Here is a 26829-nt window from a genome sequence, read left to right on the forward strand (position 1 = left end):
ACTGATCTCTAGATGCTTAAAGTTCTAGCAAGTCAGGTGGTTTGCAAGATGGACCTAGAGGACTAGCTCTGGAGTCAGACTGTCCAAGGATAAACCTTTACTCTGTCACTTACTAGCCATGTGATCTTAACTCACTTAATGTCTCTATGTTTCAGTCTCCTCATCCATAAAATAAGGATGAGAGTATTCACCTCATAGGGTCCTCATCCAGATTAAAAGAGATGATGCATGTAAGCCATAGATCAATGCCTGGTTCAGTCACCACTCATTAGGAACAACAGACTGCTTCAAAACAGGAAAATGAGTACATCAAGGCTGTATATTGTCACCCTGCTTATTTAACTTATATGCATAGTACATCATGAGAAACGCTGGGCTGGAAGAAGCACAAGCTGGAATCAAGATTGCGGGGAGAAATATCATAACCTCAGATATGCAGATGACACCACCCTTATGGCAGAAAGTGAAGAGGAACTAAAAAGCCTCTTGATGAAAGTGAAAGAGGAAAGTGAAAAAGTTGGCTTAAAGCTCAACATTCAGAAAATGAAAATCATGGCATCTGGTCCCATTGCTTCATGGGAAATAGATGGGGAAAGCACCCAACTCCAGTACTCTTGTCTGGAAAATCCCATGGGTGGAGGAGCCTGGTAGGCTGCAGTCCATGGGGTCGCTAAGAGTCGGACACGACTTCCCTTTCACTTTTCACTTTCATGCATTGGAGAAGGAAATGGCAACCCACTCCAGTGTTCTTGCCTGGAGAATCCCAGGGACAGGGGAGCCTGGTGGGCTGCCGTCTGTGGGGTCGCACAGAGTCGGACACGACTGAAGCGACTTAGCAGCAGCAGCAGTGGAAACAGTGTCAGACTTTATTTTGGGGGGTTCCAAAATCACTGTAGATGGTGACTGCAGCCATGAAATTAAAAGACGCTTACTCCTTGGAAGGAAATTTATAACCAACCTAGATAGCATATTCAAAAGCAGAGACATTACTTTTCCAACAAAGGTCCATCTAGTCAAGGCTATGGTTTTTCCAGTGGTCATGTATGGATGTGAAAGTTGACTGTGAATAAAGCTGAGCACCGAAGAATTGATGCTTTTGAACTGTGGTGTTGGAGAAGACTCTTAAGAGTACCTTGGACTGCAAGGAGATCCAACCAGTCCATTCTAAAGGAGATCAGCCCTGGGTGTTCTTTGGAAGGACTGATGTTAAAGCTGAAACTCCAATACTTGGCCACCTCATGCAAAGAGTTGACTCATTGGAAAAGACTCTGATACTGGGAGGGATTGGGGGCAGGAGGAGAAGGGGACAACAGAGGATGAGATGGCTGGATGGCATCACCAACTCGATGGACGTGAGTCTGAGTGAACTCTGGGAGTTGGTGATGGACAGGGAGGCCTGGCGTGCTGCGATTCATGGGGTCACAAAGAGTCGGACACGACTGAGCGACTGAACTGAACTCAAAGTTAGCTATTATTACTATTGGTTCTAAAACTATTCTAAAGTCTGAAATGGGGTGAAACAATAAGCCATGGAGACAAGACATTTTATACCAGAAATACCACAAATGAAGTAAAAAGTTCAAGTTCTCCTTAAAACGCACTTAAGAGAACCAAGTTTAGGCTGAGGATCCATTGATGGTCAATGAGAGTCAGTGAAAACCAGACCTTCTCTGCACCCAAGCATGGTATTTCTTTAAACATTGCTCCATAACAACTTGAGACATCAAATAACTAAAACATTAACTAAAGATATACATTAAGAAGATATACATCCTGTTACCCCATGGACTATAGTCCATGAGGCCACTCTGCCCATGGGAATACTGGAGTGGGCTTCCCAGGTGGCACTGGTGGTAAAGAACCTGCCTGACAATGAGGGAGACAGAAGAGACTTGAGTTTGGCCCCTGGCATGGCAGCCCACTCCAGTATTCTTGCCTGGAGAATCCCGTGGTCAGAGGAGCCTGACAGGCTGCAGTCCATCGGGTTGCAAAGAGTCGGATACGACTCAGGCAACTTAGGATGCACACATACATTAGGAAAACACTCAGGTGACTAGCTTGTGTGTTGTCATCCTGTTATTCCTGGGAGAGTAGAATGGATTGGCCAAGATAAGTAAGTGTCATTCACTGAGTTGTTGTTGTTGTGCTAAGTTGTGTTCGACTCTTTGTGACCCCATAGACTGCATGCAGCATGTCAGACTTCCCTGGAGTTTGCTCAAACTCATATCCATTTAGTTAGTGATGCCATCCAACCATCTCATCCTCTATTGTCCCCTTCTCCTCCTGCCCTCAATCTTTCCCACACTAGAGTCTTTTCCAATGAGTTGGCTCTTGACATCAGGTGGCCAAAATACTGGAACTTCAGCTTAAGCATCAGTCCTTCTAATGAATATTCATTGTTGATTCTTTTTAGGATTGACTGGTTTGATATCTTTACTCTCTAAGGGACTCTCAAGAGTCTTCTCCAGCACCACAGTTTGAAAGCATCAATTCTTCAGCACTCAGCCTTCTTTATGGTCCAGCACCCACATCTGTACACGACTAATGGAAAAACCATAGCTTTGACTACACAGACTTTTGTGGGCAAAATGATGTCTCTGCTTTTTAATATGCTGTCTAGGTTTGTTATAGCGTTTTTTTCCAAGGAGCAAGCATCTTCTAATTTCATGGCTGCAGTCACCATCTGCAGTGATTATGGAGCTCAAGAAAATAAAATCTGCCACTGTTTCCATTTTTTCCCCATCTATCCTTTTTTTCCCCATCAACGCAATCACTGAATAGTAGGTCCCAAATTACAAGTCAGAGCTTTGCTGAAAGAAATTATTTATTGGGGACCTTGTTTTCCAAGGACTATGCTTGCTGCCTTATGTGTATTTTCTCATTTAATTCTCAGCATAGTCCAGTGAGGTAAGGACTATTACTGACTTTACTTACAAATGAAAGAACTGAGGTATAGAAAACTTTAAATAATTCACCCACAGTCACACAGCTTTCTGGACACTGAGGCAGAAAAGGGAGGGGAGTTTAAGTCCTTAGCCCAAGTCCCACCGGAGTCTGGTCCCAACAAGCCTTTCCAGCTTCCCTTCTCCCCCGAGTCCTACCTCCTCACCCACCCATCAACCATCCTGAGCCGCTCAGTTCTCACCCCAAGCTCCCAACTCCATGACTGTGTTCAGGCTCTACCTTCCACCTGCAGTGCCCTCCCCACCTCAACCCTAATCAAAATCTCCACAGCTCAGCTCAGCCTGCTCTGTGACGCCATCTCTTATCTCTGTGTTTCACCTACAAACCCCTAGTGGCCCTTTACTCACTCACCTGTTCACTCATTCTTTCAGCAAGCTTCTAAGGGGCACCTCTCAGTGCCAGGCACTGTACCAGGTGTCAGACACAGTCCCTCCTCCCAAGGAGCTCCCAGCCCTGATCATACCATCTCCGGAGTATAATAATTTGCAGACCAAGTCTGTTGTTCAATATGAGACACTTAATTCCTGAGGACCGAGACAATATCTTGTCTATTTCCACTGTGTGGTTTCATAGCAGAGGCTTAACAGGTATGTCCATTTGAACTGGACTGAAAAGGACTGACTGATACTTGCATGTATTATCTCAATTGTGTGATTTCTCGCTGCACCTGAGTGGGGTAAATTATTATGGCTACCCCCATTTTACAGATAAGGAAACTGAGGCTCGAGGAGGTTAAAGTCCTCGATCTGTGGTCACCACCTGGTATGTGGCAGAGCTGGCAGGGTCCAACTCTGCACCCTTACTCTTTGCCTCACTGCTCTGTCCCCTGGTGTCTGATGGGAACAGAAAAGGAAGGGAAAACCCCTGACAATAAAGAAAAGGTAATTGACACCCAAGGGTTAAGTCTTTCTCACTACCTGGTATAACGTTCCTTGGAAGAGACACACATTTGTCCTCATTGAACATCTTAGAAGAATTTTAGCACGTGACCTTTGCACAGGTGACCAAATGACTGATAAAGATTTACAGATCTATAGATGTCTCAAAGGACAAACCCCATGAAGTGGGTCACAGGAAGAGTGGCAAGGAACTCAGGAATCATGGAAAGGAAGACCAGCCCAAGCCCTCTTCAGGAAACTGGAGGAGAGAAGCAGAAAGAGGACCATGGAGCTCCACAGCCTGTCTTTGACCTTTTGGAACAGAAGTCAACTTAGTTCAAGAAGAAGCCCAGAGCAATGACTTCATCTTTAAGAGATAACCTAGGTGAATAGAGGTTAAAGTGACTAGTCTTCTTCTGGGTGATGGTGTATGTCAGTGATGTGGAATGAGCCCTTTGTTTCATAAAGATTAACACCTAATGGTCCCATTCCTCTGATTTCCTGGGCCAGAAAGAATGTGTTCTGATGCCAAGCAGCACATGCTGGGCCATAAACCACCTGCCGTGGGACACTGTCCTGTTGGCACCCTAATGCCAACCAGAGCCTGGGATATGGCATGCTGTGCTGTGGGGGTAAAGAGGGGATGGGATGAGGACTAGGGTGAGGACTGGGATCAAAAGTTCCAAGAAAAGAAGAGAAGAGACTCCAGGAGGAGGTTGGTCTTCCAGACTACCAGGCAATAGTTAACGCTTAGGACCTCCTCCCTTGATGGAGCAGAGAGGCGCAGCCTTGGCTGTTGTCATGGGACCTGAATTAGGATGTTGACCCTTACCCACTTGCCCGAAGTGCCAACTCCAATGCCCAGAGTTAGTGGCCAAGGCAAGTAAAACACCAGGGTGTGAAAGATGCTTGGGGAGCAGTGAGGTCTGCGGCAAACCGCAGAGCACCTGCTCCTCCGCGGTCTGGTCCATCGTTACGCAACCCCGTTGCTTGTCGCTATGTGGGACTGCTGGACCAGTGGGGCCAGAACTTCCAACTTTTCATGAGAGGCCAGAGTTCTGGGTTTTTAATGAGAAATTTGATTTTTAAATTTTGGCAGTAAATTTTTAAAAAATGTAAGCTCTACAAAACAAACAAAGCACATCTGCAGACCAGATTTGGCTGGTGGGCTGACCGCTTAGGACCTCTAGGCTGTGGAGCAAATGGGAACGCCTCTAAGGGGTGCCCGTGTCAGGCAAGACGGGAAGTCCTCAGGCCACGGCAGCAGGGTCCAGGGATGCAGGAGAGTCATGGAGAATCTCTGAAGTAGAGGCAAGGAGCAGGATGGAAACTAACAAAGTTCAGAGGCTCAGTGTCCGGGTCAGGAGGTGCTTTTCTCTCACTGTTTGTGGGCAGACAGGGTCAGTAAAGGATACCAAAGAGAAATACGTCGACCTGAATGCAGGATGAGATTCCAGGGAGCCCACTGGAGGGTCTCTAGAAGGTCTCGTGTTAGAACTTGAGCAGACCGTTCTAAAGTCCCACGAGGCATCCCATGATGGAGGAGCTGAAGACATACAGATAGTTGATCAACCATGAATGCTGCTGATACCATCACTGAGTCCACATACATTCATGGATTATTTTGTCCAAAGAACTGAGAGAATCATTCTTGGCCCTCAGGAAGCTTAAAGTCCAACCCTCCGTTCTACAGACAAGGAGGTCCCATGAGGCGAACTGACATGTCAAGGTCTGCCATGCAATAGATAACTGAAGGGGTGTGGCACTGGTTTTGTTTGAAAACAATTTAGTTCATTATCATGCCCAACAAGAAAATATTTGAGAAGTAAATACATTTGAAACAAAGGTCAGTTTCAGCTGTAACAAAATGTACACATCCAAAAGAGGCCAAGAAAAACAAAAGCAAGGGTGCAAGAAAACTAAAAATGCTACGCTAAAAGATTTTAAGGGTGGTTAATTATTGGATAAATGCATGCTTTATTTTGTCAAAAAGGATTCACAACAGTGTGCTCTTAGGTCAGGGCGGGAAATATTGTTTATACTGAGGCCACTGATGCTAGAACAATCAATCGGAGAGCTGCATAAATAAAAAGCCTTAGAATACATTTGTTTCATTTCATTTCGCTTTAGGGATCACCTACTGTTTAAACGAACAGAAAACAGATTTCTATTCAATAAATTAAAAAAAAATACACAGTTACCAGAGCATGAAAATAGAATCAGATTAAGAAGAAGCAAAGAGTGATGCTTGGACAGGTGAGGCACAATCTTTCTGTTGGCCAAAACTGAGTGGCAAAGGCTAGAGCCTCACCCAAGACTAGCCATCCCCAGCTCTCATGAGGCTGTGTTCCTGAATTCCAGGTATTAAGATGACTGATGGGAACTTGTATTTTCCCATGAAAATAATATAAATGGCAAAGAGGGTGTGAGGTTAATAGGCTTGACCCCAAGACCAAGTTAACTGCAAAGGGAGCTCCTTCCACATCCTCACACACCAGGGGTCAGCTCGCTCATCCGTCCCCTCCACTGCCCAGAGGCGGCTCCTGCCTTCGCTCCTCTCTGAAGCCACAGAGACACACCCACCACCTGCTTCTTTCATCATGTTGTTTCTTCCCCCTGCCTCCCCGGGGCACTGATCAGTTCACTTCTCACTCCCTCCCCTGGTGATTTCTTCCACTCTGAGGGCTTCCCCAGCGCCCCTACATAGATGACTACCGCAGGCATTCAGTGGGGGACACTCAAGCAGAGGGAGCACGATGCAGACGCGGGCACGGTGGGCACGGTGGTCAGGTGCAAGGAGAAGAGAAAAAGCAGGAAGGAGATTCTCTGCGGCCCCTGAGAGAAGACAGCCTCCTTTTCTCTCTAGTCTCTAGTAGAGTCCCCGGAGGCCGGCTCTTCTGCTGCTGTCCTTAGATGGCCAAGAAAACATATTCCTAAATAAACTCTTCTATCGAGCTATATCGAGTAGGATTCTGTATCTCTAAACTGAAAGGACCTTGCCTAGAGGTCAGGCAGTAATCTCTTCTTTGTTCTGGTTTCTCAAGCTATATCTCTCAGTTTTGACTCGGGCTCCCAGATTCAAGGTCCTTTGCTGGCGGGGGGCAGGGCGGGGAGGTGGGGTGGCGGGGCTGGGAAAGCGGCTCCCTGCATGGATGCCCAAAGGTGGTCCCTGCCCCTCCCCCACCTCGTTCTGCACCCTGTTGTGACTCCAAGTAGCCTTCCAGCCCAGTTTCTCCAAATTCTGACAAACACAAGTCATAATAAAAATCAATCCAAAGGTGAATTAAGTGTTCCCAACATTTCAAATTCACAGAGAACTCTGGCTTCAGTCCAAGGTGTAAGTCAGCCTCTGAACGAGGCCTCAGGGAGAGAGATGATAGAATCCTTATGTTGCATTCTTTTTTCCTTCCCAAAGAGCAGATGTGCACTTTATCAGATGCCTCTTTTTCATCTCAAATCATCTCACTAAATTGAAAACTTTATGGGCGGAATAACTGCCAGGCCTCGCCCGGTTGCTCACCCCAGTCCTCCTCTCCAGTTGCTGACTGCACACGGAGCCAGCCCTGTCCTCAGGTGGGGGGATTTAGGGAGTTTGAGCTCCACACTTGAGGGTCACAGCGGCACATCACCTTTGGCTCCGATTTTGAACTAAGGAATTCTGCTTAACTTCTGACCCTCGTCCCCACCTTATTCTCTCAGGCCAAGGCTCTGACTTCTTGTCTTCCTTAGTACCCACTTTGCAGAAGAACCAGGGTTCTTGCCTTTCCTTCCCAACTCCCAGCATGGCACTGGAACCCTCTGTGAGTTCTATTTACAGGCCTCTCTGATGCTGTCTGCCTGGCTCTCTGGCCTCACACGAACATTCCTGCCTTCCATCAGGTCTTGGGTCCCAGGCTGGACGCCCAATACAGACTTCTGCCTGATGACAGCTGTCACCCTGGACCTTCTCTCCAAGTGTGAGTTCTGCCCACTGGACCTTACTTCCTCTGGGAAGTTGGTAGGGCCCCCAAACCCATGGGGTCTTTTGGTTCCAGGTCCTCCCCCACCTCAGCCTGCCCCATTCCTGCAGTACTGCCAAAGCAGGTCCATAATCATGCCCATCATTAAAATTCCATCTCCTTAATGGCGGAATAAAAAGTGGATACAGCTGTACCCTTGGTGCTGAGCACAGAAGAGGTTCCCAATTAGCATCTGGTCCTTAAAGGAAGAAGAGAGGGAGTAGAGGGAGAGAGAGGGTAAGGGACTCTTACCAAGAAGACAGCGTTCAGCAGAGCTGTGGGCAGACCCAAGGGGAGTGTAAGACATGCCTAAGTCACAGCGCAGCTATAAAGATAAGTTCTAGACTGTGGGAGCCAAGGCAAATTCTCTCTGGAAGGGGAGGGTTGAAATAGAGCCATCAGTGAGGGGTGGGCTCAGATCCACAAAGAAAAGAGCTGAGAGAAGCTCTGGAGGAGTGGGAAGAAAGGCTGGCACTTGGTCTCCGGCTTGGAAAAGACCCAAGGACCACACCTAGGGCTCTGTACAAAGGTATCAGTAAAGATAAGCTATTGACCATGTGGCCAAAGGATACCCTCTTCAGCTACTCTTGCAAGGTGATCTGGGCTTGCCCAGCCCTAGAGTACCACCCCTGAGCAAGCACCTTTCTTCATTGCTGGATCCCATGCCAGGCACCCACATTCAAACAAACAGTCCTAACCCCAAGTGGCCTGGGGGAGCAGAGGAGCAAGGAGGCCACCATGCAATCCTGAGGCTCCATCTTCAACTCATAAGGGTTTGTCTGCTGCTGTCTCTGTGCCCAGGCTGATGCTGGAATTAAAAAGAGAGTGCCAAAACCAAAGAGAAGTCACAGCTGTTGACAGTTTGGTGGGCAAAGCAAGGCACACACTGAACATGAACACAGCAACCTGAGATGGCGAGGGCAGGATGAAGAGCAGCTCCATAAGTGCCTAGAACTCGCGCTTATCTTCTATCTTCACCTCTCAAATGTAATGGTGGGGAAACCAAGCCTTCACAGCTCAAGGCAACAGGGTTACTGGTGAAGCCAGCAGCTATTTCTAGAAGCAATGCAGCGTAGAGGCTAAAAGCCATCTTTGACATTAGGCAAAGCTAAGTCCTAATCTTGGCTCTACCAATAGTTAGTTGTGTGATCAAAGAAAGGTTACACACTTCTCTGAACATTAGCTTACATATCTATAGGTATCAACAGTACCTGCCACATAGAGCTGTTGTATAAAGATCAAATGAGATCATTTAAGACACTATTTGGAGAAGGAAATAGCAGCCCACTCCAGTATTCTTGCCTGGAAAATCCTGTGGACAGGGGAGCCTGGCAGATTACAGTCCATGGGGTCACAAAGAGTCAGACGTGACTAAGTGAGTAAACAGCAAGACACAATTAGTGCACCACAAACAGTAGTTATTCTTTTGGCTGTCGCCATCAAAGAAGAACCAACATCTAATGCATTCTCAGATCTTTGTTGGGCCAGCTTCATGACCTAGAGTTTGACACAGGTGGACTAGGGAAGGTTTATGTTGGGGATTGATAGAGATCCCCCATGACTGGTGGGATCTAAATCTAAGGATCTGATCAGATGACAGGTGCAGGCCCAGCTCCAGAAACCCCAGCGGCATGCAGGCAGGGTACTGCAAAGGAGGCGACTTCCAGGCATGTAGGGAGTGTGGAGTCTGGGACACAGCGGTGGGCTGGGAGATGAGAAGGCGGGAGCCAGACTACAGTCATATGGGTATTATTCCTTGAGCACCCACCATTCCTCAGACTCCAGGCTGAGTGCTTTACCTCCCACACTTTCCCATTCCCCTCACATTTCCACTTTCCAAAGAAGGAAGGAATCCCCTAACTCCCCCAGTTAATCAATACAGAGCAGGGAGGCCCACCTGATACCAGCATCCATGCCTTTCTATCCTGCAGCTCTAGGATCCAGTATGTCCACATGAGAACATCTCTGATAGTGTGGAAACAGACAGGAAAGGGGGACCATGGAGCTGAGTGTTCTAACTTGGAATTCACAGAGTAAACTTAAAACTGCAAGCAAAACTGTGTAGGTATCTTTTTCTCAAAGAAGTGCTGAAAATACTCATCAGACTCTCAGAGGGATTTGTGAAGCACAAAATATCAAATCCAATATAAGGAGAGAAAAAGAAGTCCCCAAGACCTTATTCCCAAGCTCTGGAGGAGACAGTGGAAAGGATGAGTAAGATTGCTCCTGACAGCTTCTTGTTCCTCTAAGCCAGTGGCCCTGGCAAGAGCGATCACCAGATCTCACCCAGATGATGTTTTCTGATGTGACAGAAGACAGTTTTGAACCCAACTGTCTCCATCTCAGCAAGCCTAACCTGCCATTCATCCATAAGCTCAGGACACTGTCCCTTCTACAGGATGTCACTGGGAGCCACCACTGCCCCTGTTTCTTTCCTGGACGCTGGTTAGTTAGTAGCATGCCCACCACCAATAAAGATTAATGAAAAGCTGAAGCCATGTATATCCAGCATGGGAAATGTCTCCATGGGAGGACAGTCAGAAAAACCACAGCCTGTTGATGGGACTGCTCAAAGCAACTCCCACTCACAAGTTCTCTCAAGGGCCTCATGGCTAAAAATGTGTCCAGGAACAGAGACATGTTGGGTCCCTTGGAAGGTAGGGCCCAGGAACCTGTGTGGTATGTGTGGGTGTCTCCTGGGTATGCTTTAGTCTTTTGTGCCTAAATTTAGCCCCTCAATGCTCAATGGCCTCTGCTTCCTCTCTTTTCTCCAGCTTGAAGCACCAGAGCTCAAATACAGAGTTCAGACTGGCTCGAAAGAAGTCAGGGTGTGGTTTCATGAGACCCCCTATTCGGAGGAGACTCTGAGACCAGATGATGGTAGCACATACCCCTACGAGTCACAGGCAAAGCAGGAGAAGGAACTCAAGGAGTCGAAGGCTCTGCAGGGTCTATCTGTGAGTGATAAGGCCTAAGGAGAGGAGGCAAGTTACCCCAACTTAAGTCTTCGACTCTCTCCAGCTGATTTATTATTTTGAACTCAAATGCCCAGACTTTTGGGCTTATGTGAACATCCTACACAGATGGCAGGAGTTAAGAGTAAGGTTGGTTCCTTCAAAAGAGATGGACATGGCCCAGCAGCTCAAAAATAGACAAGGCGGGAAACGTCAGCTTCCATCAGAGCCAGTAAGTAATTAAAGCCATTTCCCCTTCCAGAGTCTTCATTACAAAGAGCAAGAAATCGGATCCATTACTCGGATGGAGAGAACTGCAAGATGAGATTTCCTCTCCAAGTTTCTGAACATTTGCAAAGATGAGAATGTTCAACTTCACTTCCTGGACGCTTTAGGACAGAAACAAACAACCAAAGTCCCAAAAAGTGAAGAGCACAGGCCTTCTCTCCACATCTTATGTGGTTAGGGGGAGAGGTATCCCAGAATTCAGAAATGGGGTGTCAGGCTCTGCACCCCCACATCAGAGAAGATGCGAAAGGATGGGAGAATGTGTGTGTGCCTGCGTGTGTGACTGTGTGTGTGTCCCGCTAAGTACTTCCTTCACTACACAGCTAATCCGATTAGCAGCTTTAGGAAACTCTGCAATGTTAATTCAAGGGCCCCATTCATAGAACAGCTTGGCCCATGCCTGCCCAGAACTCCATTCTTCTCACTGCACATAAAATGCTCACAGAAGGACGTTCTCTCCCTGAAGAATGCACTCTCGCCTCCTTACCCCGACACACATCCGAGAGGCTGCTGCCACTTCTCATGGCGGGGGGCAATGGGACTGTCTGAAAATGGGCAGAACAGTGCTCTCTCCATCTCAGGCACAAAATCAGGCTGATATTAACAGCACTGTCAACCCAGGCAGCCTCTGAAGCCAGCATCTGTGCTGAGTAAAGGGTGTCATGAATCTCCCCAGTCGTAGGGCCCTGGGTAAGCCGTCGGTTGTCTGTGGACCTTCACTTCTTTTTCTGTAGCGTGGGGACTTGGAGCAGAGGGCGTAGCTGGGACAGAAGACCAGAAGAAGGACAGTGGGGGTCTGTACAGACACGATGCCGTAGTGCTTCGCTGGAGGATGAAGGGAGGGAAGGGAGTGAGTGTGTGGGCTCTGCTCGAGGCTCTAGGGGAGAACCCTTCCTCGCCTCATCCTAGCCCGTGGTGATTAAGTGAAAGTTGCTCAGTCGTGTCCGACTCTTTGTGACCCTATGAACTACACAGTCCATGGAATTCTCCAGGCCAGAATACTGGAGTGGGTAGCCTTTCCCTCCTCCAGGGGATCTTCCCAACCCAGGGATCAAACCCAGGTCTCCCACATTGCAGGCAGATTCTTTACCAGCTGAGCCACAAGGGACGCCCAAGAATTCTGCAGTGGGTAGACTATCCCTTCTCCAGTGGATTTTCCCAACCCAGGAATCGAACCGAGGTCTCCTGCCTTGCAGGCAGATTCTTTACCAGTTGAGCTACCTCTCCGCAATCCTTGGTGTCCACTGGCTTGTAGCTACATCGCTCTTCATGTGGTCTTCCTCTCTGTGTCCTTCTGTGTCCTCTCCTCTTCTTATAAAGATTCTAGTCACTGGGCTCAGGGCCCCCCACATCAAGGATGATCTCAAGATGCTTAACTAATTAGATCTGCAGAGACTCTTTTCAAATAAGGTTGTATTCTGGGGTTTGGATAGACATAAATCTAGGGGAACACTATTCAATCTAGCACATTGGTTGCAAGGTCAGGTCCAGGAAGATCTCTTGAAAGCAGGATGGGGAAGCAGAAACTGGAGGCAGGGAGACGGATCTGATCAGAAATAATTACCAGTAGCCTAGGATCCTAAGTGACCAGCAAGGGGGCTCCCTTCTGGGCACCCAGAGCCCTCAGCGGCTATTTTTGTGGCCAGCCCAGCACACTGATGAGTGGGCTCTCAAACCCACCTAGGTACAAGGTCTTGGCTCACTTCCTGGTCCAGAAAGACTCCAGCTCCTTTCCCAGGCCTAGCAAAGGCATGGCTACATGCGCCCCTGTTGGTTTCCATTCCTTCCTTCTGGCAACACGGCAGACAGGTTGGTACCACGGAGGACACAGCCTGGGAGAGTGGAAGCCTTGGGTTCTAGTCCTGACACTGCAACTGGTTGAATTTGGGACACAGGGCACATCTAGAAAACGAGGCAGACCAGATCATTTCTAGAACAAGGACACTGTTTCATTCAGCAACCAGGAAAGCAGCTCCAAGTTCAAAGGAGAGAGCAGGGAAAGGAGGTATCTGGGGCCACGATGCATCCCATCCCCCTCCAGGGATTTAGCCCTGTTCCCACCCCATCCTCCCAAAAACTCAGGGGGAATTACCCAAACTTGGAAATGAGATAACCGATATCTAAGAACACATCCTTTCACACATTTGGAAGTACAAAGAGCGGATAAAGGTGTGGTTCCTTTTAATTTTTTTTTTCAAACCAAAGCAAACGTTTAAAGATCTATGCACAGTGTTGTTCACAGTAGCAATGTCTCTAATAGAAAACAACAACAACAAAATATTACAGACAAGAAGAAAAACAACCATCATGTCCATCCGTATAGATTAATTCAATAAACGGTGGCACTGTTGTACGTGAAATGTGATCAGCCTCAAAATACCACATTAAAAGATGTCCATGGTATGGCGTTATAGATGCAGGTTACACAAGAGGGCGTTAAGAGAAATTCCTTTTATGTTTAAAAAATATCCACACATGACCTGAGTGCAGTAAGGCTGGAAGGGACCCAGCAAACAGATCATGATGGGGACCCCTGGGGCTGGGATAAAAGGGGATTTTCACTTTATACTTTTTACAGTTTTGAGCTATTGGACTTTTTTTTTTTTTTTAACAACCAGTGGTATTAGTTTAATCAGCAAAAACAATTTAAAATATTCCCATTATGAAAATAAAATAACTGTTTTAGATAGATGCAAAGTCCTATAGGCCCTCAGAGAAAAGTAATCAAGATAAAAATAACCTTGCATAAAAACACACCAGAAAAAACTATATATCTCTAGCTTGGGAAGGAGGAAATATCAGGAAGGTTTATGTTTCAAAGGCCTCATGCCCGAGCCCCTAAAGTTCCCTCCTGCATGTAACAAATGTCCATCATCCTCTACTTTAACCTTGAACCCACCTAGGTCAGTGTTCTTTCTACAAATACTACTACTAACAATGAGGAAGAACAGGAAGGGTGGATATTTACTGAGCATTTCTTATGTGCCAGGCACTGTGCTCAGCACTTTGCGTGTATTCTTTCCTTTGGTCCTCACAACATCACTCCAAGGTAAGGATTATTACTCTACCCATTTAACAGATGAAGATACTGAGGCCCAGCTCAAGGATTCAAGCCCAGACAGTCTGAGGTCAAAGCTGGTGATGGTGATCAGTGCTTTGACTACACTCCTGAGAACAATGCCCTGTGGGAACTTTTCACCCCTAAGGCCCCTGGGAGATCATTCAAGGCCTGCCAGTCTCCATCCACCTCTTCCTTCTCCTCTCCCAACCTTCTAGATACAAAAGTGCTGGGCCACCTCTGGGGGATCCAAAGTTGAATCTGTGTGGACTCTGTTCCCTCTCAGCTCACAGGGGAGAAGGAACGAGAAGACAGATACTCAGGTTTTTAGAGCATGAGGCTCACCATGGTAGCCTTAGGAGAGCACCATGAAGGAGTCAGCGGCAGGGCTGCTAGGCTTCCCTTCCCTGCACATCCTTGAGGCACCCTCCCAGACAGGCAACTCTCGGGCAGCTGCTCATTTAGCTGGCATGGTGGCTGGCCACAGCCCGGCCTCTCTTTGAGGTCTTTTACTTACATTTGCAAGCCTGGGTCCCCATGCTGTGCCACGGCAGGTGCCCCAAGGACAGCAGGAGGACTGCTGATAGGAGCCACCCTGAGCATTCGTGATGACGCTGCTGTGCAGGTCTGGAGGGATGAGTGGGGTCCCTAAGCTGGAAAGACCAAGACCCAGAGGTCTCCCTGGGTCCTGCGTGATTACCTCCACCTGCTTTCCAAATCAGCATGCACCCACACAGCTGTAAATTGGTGCAACCACTTGGGAAACCTGACTGCATCCACTAATAATTTACAAATACCCTGTGACCCAGCAATTCCACTCCTGGGAACATAAACAGAAATGAGTGCTTATGTCCACCGAAAGGTAGATACAAGACTGTGAGTAGTAGTTTCAGTTATCATATCCCTAAACTGTCAAATGTCCAAAGGGCTCTCAATGGAATAATGAATAAACTAGGGTATTTTCCTGCAGGAGAACACAGCACAAGAACCAAAGAAGACAAACCAGAGCTTCACACACGACATGGGGGAAATTCCACAGTCACAAAACTGAGGAGGAGGAGACAAAAACAACACACGCTGCATGGGTCCATTCATGTCGCTAAAATGCATCCGTGTGGAGAGAGGTCAGACGAATGGCTGCCGTGGGGTGCGTGCTGGCTGGGAGGGGGCATGAGAAGGAGTCTCGGGGTTCTGAAAATATTCCATCCCTTGGTCCGGGTGGTGGCCACGTGGACTGGACACAGAAAAGTCCATCATACTGCATATCTGAGCTGTGTGAAGTTCACTAATTTTTTGTTTGCATTGCATGGTTCATGGGATGTCAGTTCCCTGACCAGGGATTGAACCCAGGCCCTAGCAAGGTTCACTAGTTTTAAGTACTAAAATAATATAACAAAAGTGAAGTGAGTGAAAGTCGCTCAGTTGTTCTTTGCAACCCCACGGGACTATACAGTCTGTGGAATTCTCCAGGATAGAATACTGGGGTAGGTAGCCGTTCACTTCTCCAGGGGATCTTCCCAACCCAGGGATCAAACCCAGGTCTCCCATATTGCAAGTGGATTCTTTACCAGCTAAGCCACAAGGGAAGCCCAAGAATACTGGAGAGGGTAACCTATCCCTTCTCCAGCAGATCTTCCCGATCCAGGAATTGAACCAGGGTCTCCTGCCTTGCAGGTGGATTCTTTACCAGCTGAGCTACCAGGGAAGCCCAATATAGCAAAAAAGAAAATTAAAAAAATTAATCACACAAAACTTACAATCTGATCAACTTCTCTAGGACACCAGAGAGAATCTGGCGGGGGTGGGGGGCGGGGATGGGGGGCATATATGATGAGCTGGAATGATAGAATTATGAAGAGATTCTTCCTTTGGTTGGAGCTCAAATATGATGCAATTTACACACCACATAAATAACCGTGTGAGAAATAATTTGGATTCTGAAATCCTATTTAAAATTCAAATGGACTTTTCAAACTATACAGGAGAGGTTCTTCAAATCCAAAGAAGTGATAATCATAAAGCCGGACACCAAAAGCAGCTCATTCCTCCCTTCTCCCGGCCACTGGCAATGAGGACCTCTGACCTCCTGACAACCTTTGCCCTCTTGCCTTCCTCTCAGCCCTACGTCCTGTGTGGAGCTTAGCCTAGTTCTTGTAGCTGCTCATGTTCCCCATGAGCCACGGCAGTTGCCCCCACTCTGCTGAGCACAGTCCTACCACCACCCCCCCACCCCACATAAAGAGGGAGCAGACCTTGGACAAGAAGGGAGCTTATCACCAATTCAGTGGAGGTTGCCATCCCATTTCCCACCCCAAGAACGACCCCTCCCTCAGTATGGAATGTCCTTCTCTACTCTTCGGCTCCTTCTCCAACCTGGGAATCCCGTCCACCTCCCCAGGATCCCCTCCTCTGGGAAGCCTTTCTGACTCCCCCACGCTAGCAATGGTACCAGCCCTTCTCGGTGCCCCTACTCCCCCTGTGCTTCCTGGGACCTCTACCTCTAACTCTTCATTCCGTTTTGCATCTATTTCCTTCACGAGTGGGTGAACCCTTAATTGACACCCCAGTCTATACCTTCTCAGGATTTGGCACTAGACCTGGCACAAAATGAACACTCAGTTAATAACTGAGTGAGTGAGCGAATGAGTGAATTGGGACCACACCCAGAAATATGAATACAGTGTATTCTCCTTCCCTCCCAAATGAATACAGATCCCAGGGCCTTTTGTGCCAGGAGATGCTGAAATGGAGAATTGGTAAATTAGTTCTAGTGGAATCTTTGAGCTATGCAAGGCATTCAGGGGTGGGGGGCTTTGGGGGGTGTTCTTGAATGCCACCAAGTTCATCAGCAGAGGGGAAGGGGTGGCCCTGACAACCCCTCTTCCACTGTCACAACCAGTGAGCAGCATGGTGAGGCTGCCCAAGCATCCAGTCAGGAACCCAGCAACCTCAGGGCTGCAGATGGGATGCTGAGAGCAGTGGGAGAGGGGACTCCATCAAGCTCCCTGAGCCACAGATGAGCAAGTTAATTTCCATTCAGAAACATTGGGCAGGGCCCCTGCAGCCCACAGAGGAAAGCCCCAGCTCTCTGGGGTCATAGACACGGCACCAGGGGAGTTGCCTCCACTCTGGGCACATTCCCACCCACCCCGTCAACAGGCACCTTGATCATCTACCCCTACTTCTCCAGGCACGTCTACCTTCAATAGCTCCCCAAAGAGCCACCCTCCAGTGACTCACAGCTCCCTCTGTTCCTTAAGTCAGCCCCTGTCTCTGCACACAGTCTCTCCTCTGGCTGAAATGTCTTTCTTGATTCTTCACCTAAGGAACTCCTATTCATCCTTCAAGACACAAGACCATTCCCATGATGACTTTCTTGGCCCCACTGCTCTTGATTCGTTGTAACCCTTGCCCTGAGGAATGACAGTTTATCTATCTACGCTTCAGTTTCATTCCGCTGGACTGGGTGTCTTAGTGATTATATCTGTCATTGCCTAAGAACATGCCACGTTCCAGGCACCAGGTTAGCCCATTCCTTTCAGAGTGCTACTGCTGCTGCTGCTAAGGCGCTTCAGTCGTGTCTGACACTGTGCGACCCCAGAGACGGCAGCCCACCAGGCAAGAACACTGGAGTGGGTTGCCATTTCCTTCTCCAATGCATGAAAGTTAAAGTGAAGTCGCTCAGTCGTGTCCGACCCTCAGCGACCCCATGGACTGCCGCCTACCAGTCTCCTCTGTCCATGGGATTTTCCAGGCAAGAGTACTGGAGTGGGGTGCCATTGCCTTCCCCATCCTTTCAGAGTAAATCCTCCCAACCCCTACTGACGGGTACGCTGGTTTCATCCTCATTTTAGAGACAGGAAGACTGAACTTTGAGATGTTAGTGGGCTCATCCAGGTCTAAACTCTGTCTGCCTGGCATGAAAGCTCTCCTTGAAGGCGGAGGCCACATGCTATTCCTCTTTCTCTTACCAGCACTGCATTAGACCCATGAGAGGTGCTAAAAAGGCAAGTATCCAGTATTCTAACACAGTAGAGTATCATCAGTTATGCAAGATGAATGCTCTGGAGATCTGCTGTATCACATCGTGCTTGTAGTTTCCAGTATTGTGTTGTACATTTAACATTTTGTTAAGACGGTAGATCTCAAGTTAAGTGTTCTTACCACAATTTTTTAAAGCCTCAAAAGAAAGGAAGGGAGGGTGGGTAGAGGGGTCACAGGTGGGAGAGAAAGTGTAGCATCTGGCCCACAGGAGCCTTGCTCACTGTCAGCCACACAGGCTATCATCTTCCACAATGCAGCCCCCTGGGCTTCTTTCTGAGACTGGAGATTCCACGGAGGAGAGGCGTCTGAGTACAGTGGGCAGGGAGGTGAGGAGAACTCAGGAACCAGTCTCATTACTGCTTACCCCAAGGTGAAGGCATGGAAGGAGGGTGGGAGAGGTGTTGTCGAAGCGTTATATGCCTCGTCAGTGTTTCCTGGCCCGGGGGGGATTTCCACCTGGTTTGTAGGCCAAGCAAGTACACAAGACCCCTGCTCCCTCGCCATCTCCCCGCCACAAGCATCTTCCCACTACTAATCAGCATCAGCATCACCACCACATGCCTTCGGTGGAACCTCTCCAGGAATTCTCTCCATTTGTGAAGCGCTAGACCCTGAGGCCAGAGTCCTGAGAACCTATGTTGAGTTCAGGTCTCTGAGCTCAGGGTTGAACCTTTGGATAAAGAGGCAAATGGAGGTTTTCTTAGAGGGACAGGAAAACTTCAGCTTCCCAGCCTGCAAAGGTGTGGTCCCTCTGGTTTTCCATTGACAGGTGGGCCCTGGACCAACAGGCCAAATACCAATGATTTGTGGTCCACACCTATCTGTGTCCGAACCCCGGGCCCTTCCCTCTGGGGCAGGGGTGGAGGGGACACCTACCTGTGTCCGAGCCCCTGGCCCTTCCCTCCAGGGCAGGGGCGGAGAGGACACCATACTTACCTGTGCTGTGCCCCATGTCCTCCGCTGACTGCTTGACCCAGTCATGGGCTTTGTCGATGTGAAATAACTTCAGGTCCTCTTCATCTAAGGCAATGTCTCCCCAAAAGACAGCTGGGAAGGAAAAATAGAAGTGTATCAATCTAAGCTGGAGATCAAAGAATGAATTTACTAGTGGCCCAGAGGGCATTGGAAGCTAAGTAGCAAACTCTAGAAAAGATAGTCCATCCAATCAAATTTCTCCCTGAGCCTAAGAGGTAGGACTGGTAGAGAGAAAACAACAGAACTGTGCCTGAAAGCCACAGGGCTGGGGCCAACTGCACTGAAGATTAAAGGCCTAGGTCAGGAAAATGCAAAACCAGAGTGAAATATTGTCTCACCTCTGTTAGAATGGCTGTTGTCAAAAACACTAGAAAAGGAAGTGTTGGAAAAGAGGTGGAGAAAAAGAAACCTTTGTGGGGACTTCCCTGGTGGTCCAGTGACTAAGACTCTGAGCTCCCAGTGCAGGGGTCCTGGGTTTGATCCCTGGTCAGGGAACTAGATCCCACATGCTACCACTAAGACCCAGCACAGCCAAATAAATAAATATTAAAAAAAAAAAAAGAAACCTTTGTGCACTGTTGGTGGGAATGTAAATTGGTACAGCTCCTATGGAAAACAAGCTTTCCTGGTGGCTCAGTGGTAAAGAACCCGCCTTCCGATGCTGAGGACACAGGTTCAATCCCTGGGTCAGGAAGATACTCTGGAGAAAGAAATGCCAACCCACTCCAGTATGCTTGCCTGGGAAATCCCACTGAAAAAGGAGCCTGGCAGCCTACAGTCTATGGGGTTGCAAAAGAATCAGACGTGACTTAGTGACTAAACAAAAAACTATGGAAAACAGTCTGGCGGTTTCCCCCAAAAATGAAAAATAGAACTACTATGTGACCTAGCGGTTCCACTTCTGAGTACTTATCTAAAGAAAATGAAAACACTGATTTGAAACAATATCTGTATCTCCACATTCACTGCAGCACTATTTACAATAGTCAAGATACGGAAACAACATAAGTGTCAGCCATGAAAAAAGAACAAAATCTTGCCAGCTGCAACAACATGGATGGATGTGGAGGGCATTAGACTAAGTGAAATAAGTCAGAGAAAGACAAACATCACATGAGATCACATGATCTCATTTACATGTAGAATATATATATTCCACAGGAAAGCGTATATGTATATATACATATACAAACATGGTAGGTATATCTACAAACTCCAGAGGCAGGGCGTGGGGTAGGTGTGGGAGAAATAGGTAAATTATTTTTATTGTTTTTATGTTGTTGTTGTTTATATAAGTTGAATTAAAAAAAAAGAATCTATCATTTCGTAGTGGGAATGAAAAGGAATGGAGAGAATCTGGAAAATCAGGAACTTGGGGAGTTGGAAGAGCCAACCTGTTCTTATCACTAAACAGTAAAAGAAAAACTGAGAAGGCCTTTGAGTAACAAAGACTGATTAAAACTCAGGCTCATGGTATAGAGAATTGGGAACCCTCATTCAATGCCAGCAGGGATATAAAATGGAATACTCCCTATGGAAGGTTTTTGGCATTTTCCTACAAAGTTAAATTTATCACAAGACCTAGCAATTTCACTCCTAGAGATGTCCACAAAGGAAATGAAAATATAGGTCCACATAAAGACATGTACTCAAATGCTAACAGCAGCTTAGTAATGTGCTGTGCTGTGCTTAGTCGCTCAGTTGTGCCCAATTCTTTGCAACCTCATGGACTGCAGCCTGCCAGGCTCTAGGAGCCTTATTAATAATTGCCCCAAACTTGAACACAACCTAAATGTCTATCAACTGTTGAATGGATAAACAAAATGTGCTCTATCTATATGATGGAAAACTATCTAGCAATTAAAAAGAACAAACTTAAAAAAAAAAAAAGGCTTGACACATGCTACAATACGTGATTCTAAAAAACATCATGCTAAGTGAAAGAAACCAGATGCAGAAGACCACATCTTATATGATTCCATTTATATGAAGCATCTAGAAAGGCAAGTTTACACAGCTAGAAAGAACAGTGATTGCTTACGGCTGGCGGTGTGGATGAGATCAGACTATAAGCTGTCATTAAGGAATTTTTCCAGGTAGTAGAAATGTTCTAAAATTGTACTGTGGTGATGGTTTGCACAACTACCGATTTGCTTAACTCTTTGAAATTTACACTTCTTTTCACCTTGTCGAAAGGTGTAACAAAGTTGGCTCAGCCAAAGATGGCTTCCAGCTGAGGGTCCTGAGCCCCTCCCACCTTTCTGAAGATTTAGCCCAAGTCCACAATATAGTGCCATCTTTTCCTCAAAGGAAAAACATCCTTGTCAATGATGCATTCACTGTGTAGTCAGGAGCACTCCTCACATTCTGAGAGCAGACAGAGAAGCAAGAGGGCAGAAGGCAAAGGGAGGATATTAACAGGACCTGGGAAGACTTCAACAAGCCAAGGAAACAGCACAATGATGTTCAAGCTTTTGTGCCCACATATCCCCCAAATAATTTTTCAAATATTTTATTCATTTATTATTTTTTGACTGTGCTAGGTCTTGGTTGGGGCATGTGGGATCTAATTCCCTGACCAGGTATCAAATCCAGGCCCCTTGCCTTGGGAGCATGTAGTCTTAGCCGCTGGACCAGAGGGAGGTCCCCAAAATAATTTTTATTTATTTATTTATTTATTTATTTTAGTGGTTTTGGTTTTTGTTTTTGTTTTTAATTTATTTATTTTTTATTTTACTTTACAATTCTGTATTGGTTTTGCCATACATTGACATGAATCCACCACGGATGTACATGAGAATGCCAGGTCGAAAGTGCCTGTTGTTTTTAGTTGTGTTCACCTCTTTGCGACCCCTGGATGGTAGCCTGTCGGGCTCCTCTGTCCATGGGACTCTCCAGGCAAGAATACTGCAGTGGGCTGCCATTTCCTTTTCCAAGATACTTTGACTCATCATCAGAGAAGGCTGCTCTGTGACTAGTCATTTCTCATTTTCCCTTTAGTGCTCAGAGGCTTTTGTACTCCAGGATGAGTGACAAGTGACGCTTTCTTCGGTAAAGCTGGGGAGGGACCACCATGACCAGGGCATCCTCCAGCAGTTTTAATACAGAATCTTGTGTGGAAGCTTTAGAATCTGGATATTCATTCCCTTAAATTCTCTGCACAGTGCACCCCTTGCTAAGTCTCTGGTATCCCTACACACACCAGTTTGCAAACCAGAGAGTAACAGAGGTCAGGGCAAGGGAGCTTCCTAAGTCAGAGGGCTGCCGAGAAATGCCTCCTGGGCTTCCTCAGCCCGCCTTGGTCTCCATCTGGTTTCCAGCCCTTCAATGTCCAGCACTCAGGAGTCCTCCTGCTTCAAAGGGAAGAAGTCCCAGGATGCTTCCCACATAAGGAATTCTTCCTGAAAGCACTTCCAGCCTGCATGTGTTGTATTGTTCACCTGGGGAGGTAGGTTGATTAAAAACATGTCATTTTAAGCCAGAGGAATCCTAGGTTCAAATCCTGTTATGGCCATTTGATAGCTGTGTGACCTTCAACAAATCATTTGACCTCGCTGAGCCTCGGTTTCCTCATCTTGAAATAGAATTACCTACCTTGCAGAGTTGGCAAGAACTAAATGAAGTAAGTGTGTTAATTTAAACACTCAGTACGACAGGTCCTGGCCCTGAGGGAGCACTCAGTGAAGTCATGTCACTGTAATTTTCACTGGGTTCCCTGTCTTTCTCCTACTCCGCTCTGTCTTCATCCAGAAGCCCCTGCCCTGTGAAGCTCACTCAGCTCCCAACAGCCATATCTCTGCATGAAAGTATTCCTCCCAGTCCTGAAACATGCCAGCCTTTCTCCGTGTTCCTTTAGGAAAAACAGTCCCAACCAGACCACATCAACCAGACCACAGGAGCTAAATTCTGTCTGGGCATCTACCTAACAAATATTTACTGAGCCCACAAATGCAAGGGTCGGGGTAGAGGAAGTGAAGCTGGAGGTGTGGGGAGGAATAGTATGTTCTATAGTGCTTTACAATTAATATTGGATTGTCCATATGCAGTAATTCTTGACCTTTCTCCTTCCCATTTTATAGATGAAGAAACTGAAATTCCAAGAAGAGAATGACTTGTTTGGGGTCACACAGCCAGTGAGTGGCAGAGCCAGAGCAACCAAACCCGGGCTTTTTTCAGTTCCCACGTTTCCTTCCTCAGCTTCCCGTTCTACCAGATTCCAAGTGCCTTGAGGACAGACTCCAATTATACACATATTTCATATAGCAAATCTCATTTTATCTACACTAAGAAAAGTCATCATACAGATGCTCTGGCTAAGAGTGGAAGTATTGAATGAGACAAACTGTCCAAGCTGTGCCTGTGTAACCGCAAACACATGACCTCCCTTGAATCTCAGTTTCCTCATCTTTCACATGAGAATAAATAATTATCATAGCTTCCCCACAAGGTTGTTGTGAGCATCAAGTGAGATACTGTGAGTAAAGTTGGCACCAGGCACCACTGGGTAAATATAAGATGCTCAGCTGAGTTTCACCTTCCAGACATGGAGATCCTCAGCAACGGCTCCCATTAATGGTGATGGACAGTGAGATCAAGAGAGGCTGTAACAGGTATGACCTCTCCCACGCCCGCAAGGGGGTCATTGACTTACCGCTAGCACCCAGCCCAGGGCAGCCCTTACCCACAGCCCCACAGAAGGGGCTGGCCCAGCCTGCCCCTGGGAGCACACACTGGGAAGGCCACAGGGTCTGCCACTGGACTGCCCATCTCAGGACCCAGAGAGCCCCCTCTCACACCAGCCTAGCCTCCTCTCCTGTGGTCCTGGAGGGTCCCAGACACCACGTCTGATCTCACACACTGCCCTTCTGTCTAACGGATGCTGTCTCGGAATCCTAAAGGCAGCTCCTTTGTCCCTCAAGGAGATCAAACCAGTCCATCCTAAAGGAAATCAGTCCTGAATATTCACTGGAAGGACTGATGCTGAAGCTGAAACTCCAATACTTTGGCCACCTGATGTGAAGAACTGACTCCTTAGAAAAGACCTGATGCTGGGAAGGATTGAGGGCAGGAGGAGAAGGGGACCACAGAGGATGAGATGGTTGGATGGCATCACCAATTTGACGGTCTTGAATTTGAGCAAGCTCCGGGAGTTGATGATGGACAGGGAAGCCTGGCATGCTGCAGCCCGTGGGGTCGCAAAGAGTCGGACACGACTGAGCGACTGAAACTTGTCCCTCAAAGACACGGTTCAAGAAGGCTGCTGCCTGTCACCTAGATGCCTTTCCTAGAATGATTCGCCAGCACTGCACTGGGCTCTGGAAGCTCCCCAACATCAGGCTTCAGACCAGAGTAACTGGTACCCCAGAACAGAGGTCCAGAATCAGGTTGTCATCTCCTCTACCCTGATCCCCTTCCATAGACACGAGCATGTTGTGGAGAGGGGCTGAGTGATTTGTTCAAGGTCCCTGAGCAAGGCTTTTCGCAGAGCCAAGGCTCCAGTTCAGGACGCTTCTCATCATGCTGTCATCTGAACTAGTACAGTAGAATCTGTCCACATGCATTTGGGAGCCAAGAGTGAAAATCCCAGTGCCAAAGGGGGAAGACATGGGCTCTGGATATTCAAAATAAGCCTGAGGCAACAGTGGGGAGCCATCACCCCAGACTCCAACAGCAACGTGCATGCTCTTCTGCACCTAGTTCCTTCAACGATCTCAACCAATGCCCCATAGGAGAACATAAGAATGCTCAGGAGTCAGCTTGGAGGCAGGTGCTGGCACTCTGGGATTCCCCAGAGGTCACAACTTCATGTCAACACAGTATCTACTGTGGCTTTAGGGCTCCTCCTCCAGCAGAAAGGCACGATAAAGAGCAGACTGAGGAAGGCAGGATGGAAACATTTACTGAGCCAAGCACACAGGACGGGCTCTGCTTGCAAGAGAAGGATGCCCCTGGAGCCTCCTGCCAGGCTCCCATCCTCAGAGGTGGGCTCCATCTGACTGCAGGGACTCTGAGGGCTGCATCCATGGAGTTACAGAGGCAGTCCATTTCTGAAACAGCCTCTCCTCTCAACTAGACAAAGCCTTTGTCTCCTGCTTTTTTCCAAGACAACTTGCGGGTCTCTCTTGAATGGACTGGAGAGTCCTCTTGTTCCAGAAGAGTCGCAGGACGTTCTACCACACCTGAGCTGCTCTGAGTCCTAAGGCCAGGCCATTCTACTAGAACTTCTCCTCTACAGTCTCATCACGTTCAGTCGCTCAGTCATGTCCAACTCTTTGTGACCCCATGGAGTAGCTCTCCAGGATCCTCTGTCCATGGGATTTCCCAGGCAAGACTACTGGAGTGGGTTGCCATTTCCTTCTCCATGGGATCTTCCTGACCCAGGGATTGAACCCTCATTTTCTGCATTGGCAGGCAGATTCTTTACTATATGAGCCACCAGGGGTCTCATCACAACAGAATTTAATTAACTTCTATCTTCGAAGTTTCATGAAGGCGAGGATTGTCTGCCTGTCCTGTAGGTCCATCCTCAGCACAGAGAGCAGGAAACATCTGTTGAATGAAAGCCTTGAGGAACTTCAGAAGACTGTCTTCTGGCCTGAGTCTCTATACCCGAATATGAAATCTGAGACCCAGAAAGAGCTTCTTGACCCTCCTTTAAGGGTTTTTTTAGTGTGTGAAATAGAAAGAAGTGCACATTCTGCTACAGGGATGATCACTATGTCTCTATCCAACAGACTAAGGCTTGTCAGAAAATGAGGACAGGCCATTAGCTCTTAACCCCATAGGAGATAGTCTCCAAGCCACTCTCAAGATGAGCAAAAAGTATTATGCATAAAACTCAGGTTGAATAACGACCCACCATAAAACCAGGACCCAAGGTACCACTAGAAGGTCTGTTAATGAGGGCAAAGATTTTTGTCTACTTTTTTTGCTACAAATATCCCTAGTGCCCAGAACAATGTCTGATACCAAAAATATGCTCACAAAATATTTATTGATAAATTAATGAAAGGAAAGTGTGTTCCAAATTCTATTTATGTAAGCTCAATGCCCAAAGCCAGGCTAAATTATTCCTCAGCCACCTGCCTAGGAAGTAACCAGGTTTCCTTCCTTTTGAAATGACAGGCATATCTGAAAACATTAAATTTTCAATAGGTAGTGAGTCTTATTTCCTGCATCTATTCTGCCGTTGTGGCCCCTGGGAGGGAAGAAGATGAAGGCTACTTCAGGGAAGGAGTTGGATATGACCTGGGGAGGCCCCATCAGCTGAAGGGTGAGTAGGAAGAAGCCTTCCACGTCAGAGGATATGAATGGGCCATGTGGTGTGAGGGAGCCTGTGCACACAAGGCTCTTAGGAAGTTCCCCAGGGTATAGCCCAGTGCGGCTGCAAGTCTAGAAGAAGCCGCCCACCCACCACACACAGGGGCAATGGGACAGTGGGAGTGGAGGGCAATGTCCAGAGACGTGGGCAAAGGGTGCTTCCAATCTGGTCCCAGAAACTGGTGTCTGGGACTCTGGGTGCTCCCACATGCCTAGGGAGGATGCAGGGGTGTCAAGAGGGCCAGCGGAACAGCAGAGGCCTGAGGCCAACATGACAGGCCATAGAGGATGACTGAGAGCCAGAGCCAAAGGATCAAGAGTATGGCCTTCACCGGTGAGATCAGCATGTC

At 47.5% G+C, this 26829-nt stretch overlaps 1 protein-coding gene across 1 annotated transcript in view; it reads right to left on the minus strand.

Moving 5' to 3' along the window:
- The window catches only part of TLL2 (tolloid like 2), a 141353-nt gene that overhangs the window by 87725 nt on the left and 26799 nt on the right, over window positions 1-26829 (minus strand). The window contains exon 2 of the mRNA XM_040254640.1: window positions 19121-19231. Within this exon, the coding sequence (XP_040110574.1) occupies window positions 19121-19231 (111 nt within the window). The remainder of the gene's footprint in view (window positions 1-19120; window positions 19232-26829) is intronic.

This window comes from Oryx dammah, unplaced genomic scaffold, assembly GCF_014754425.2.
Source record: "Oryx dammah isolate SB20612 unplaced genomic scaffold, SCBI_Odam_1.1 HiC_scaffold_14, whole genome shotgun sequence".
In the NCBI taxonomy this organism is placed as follows: Eukaryota; Metazoa; Chordata; class Mammalia; order Artiodactyla; family Bovidae; genus Oryx; species Oryx dammah.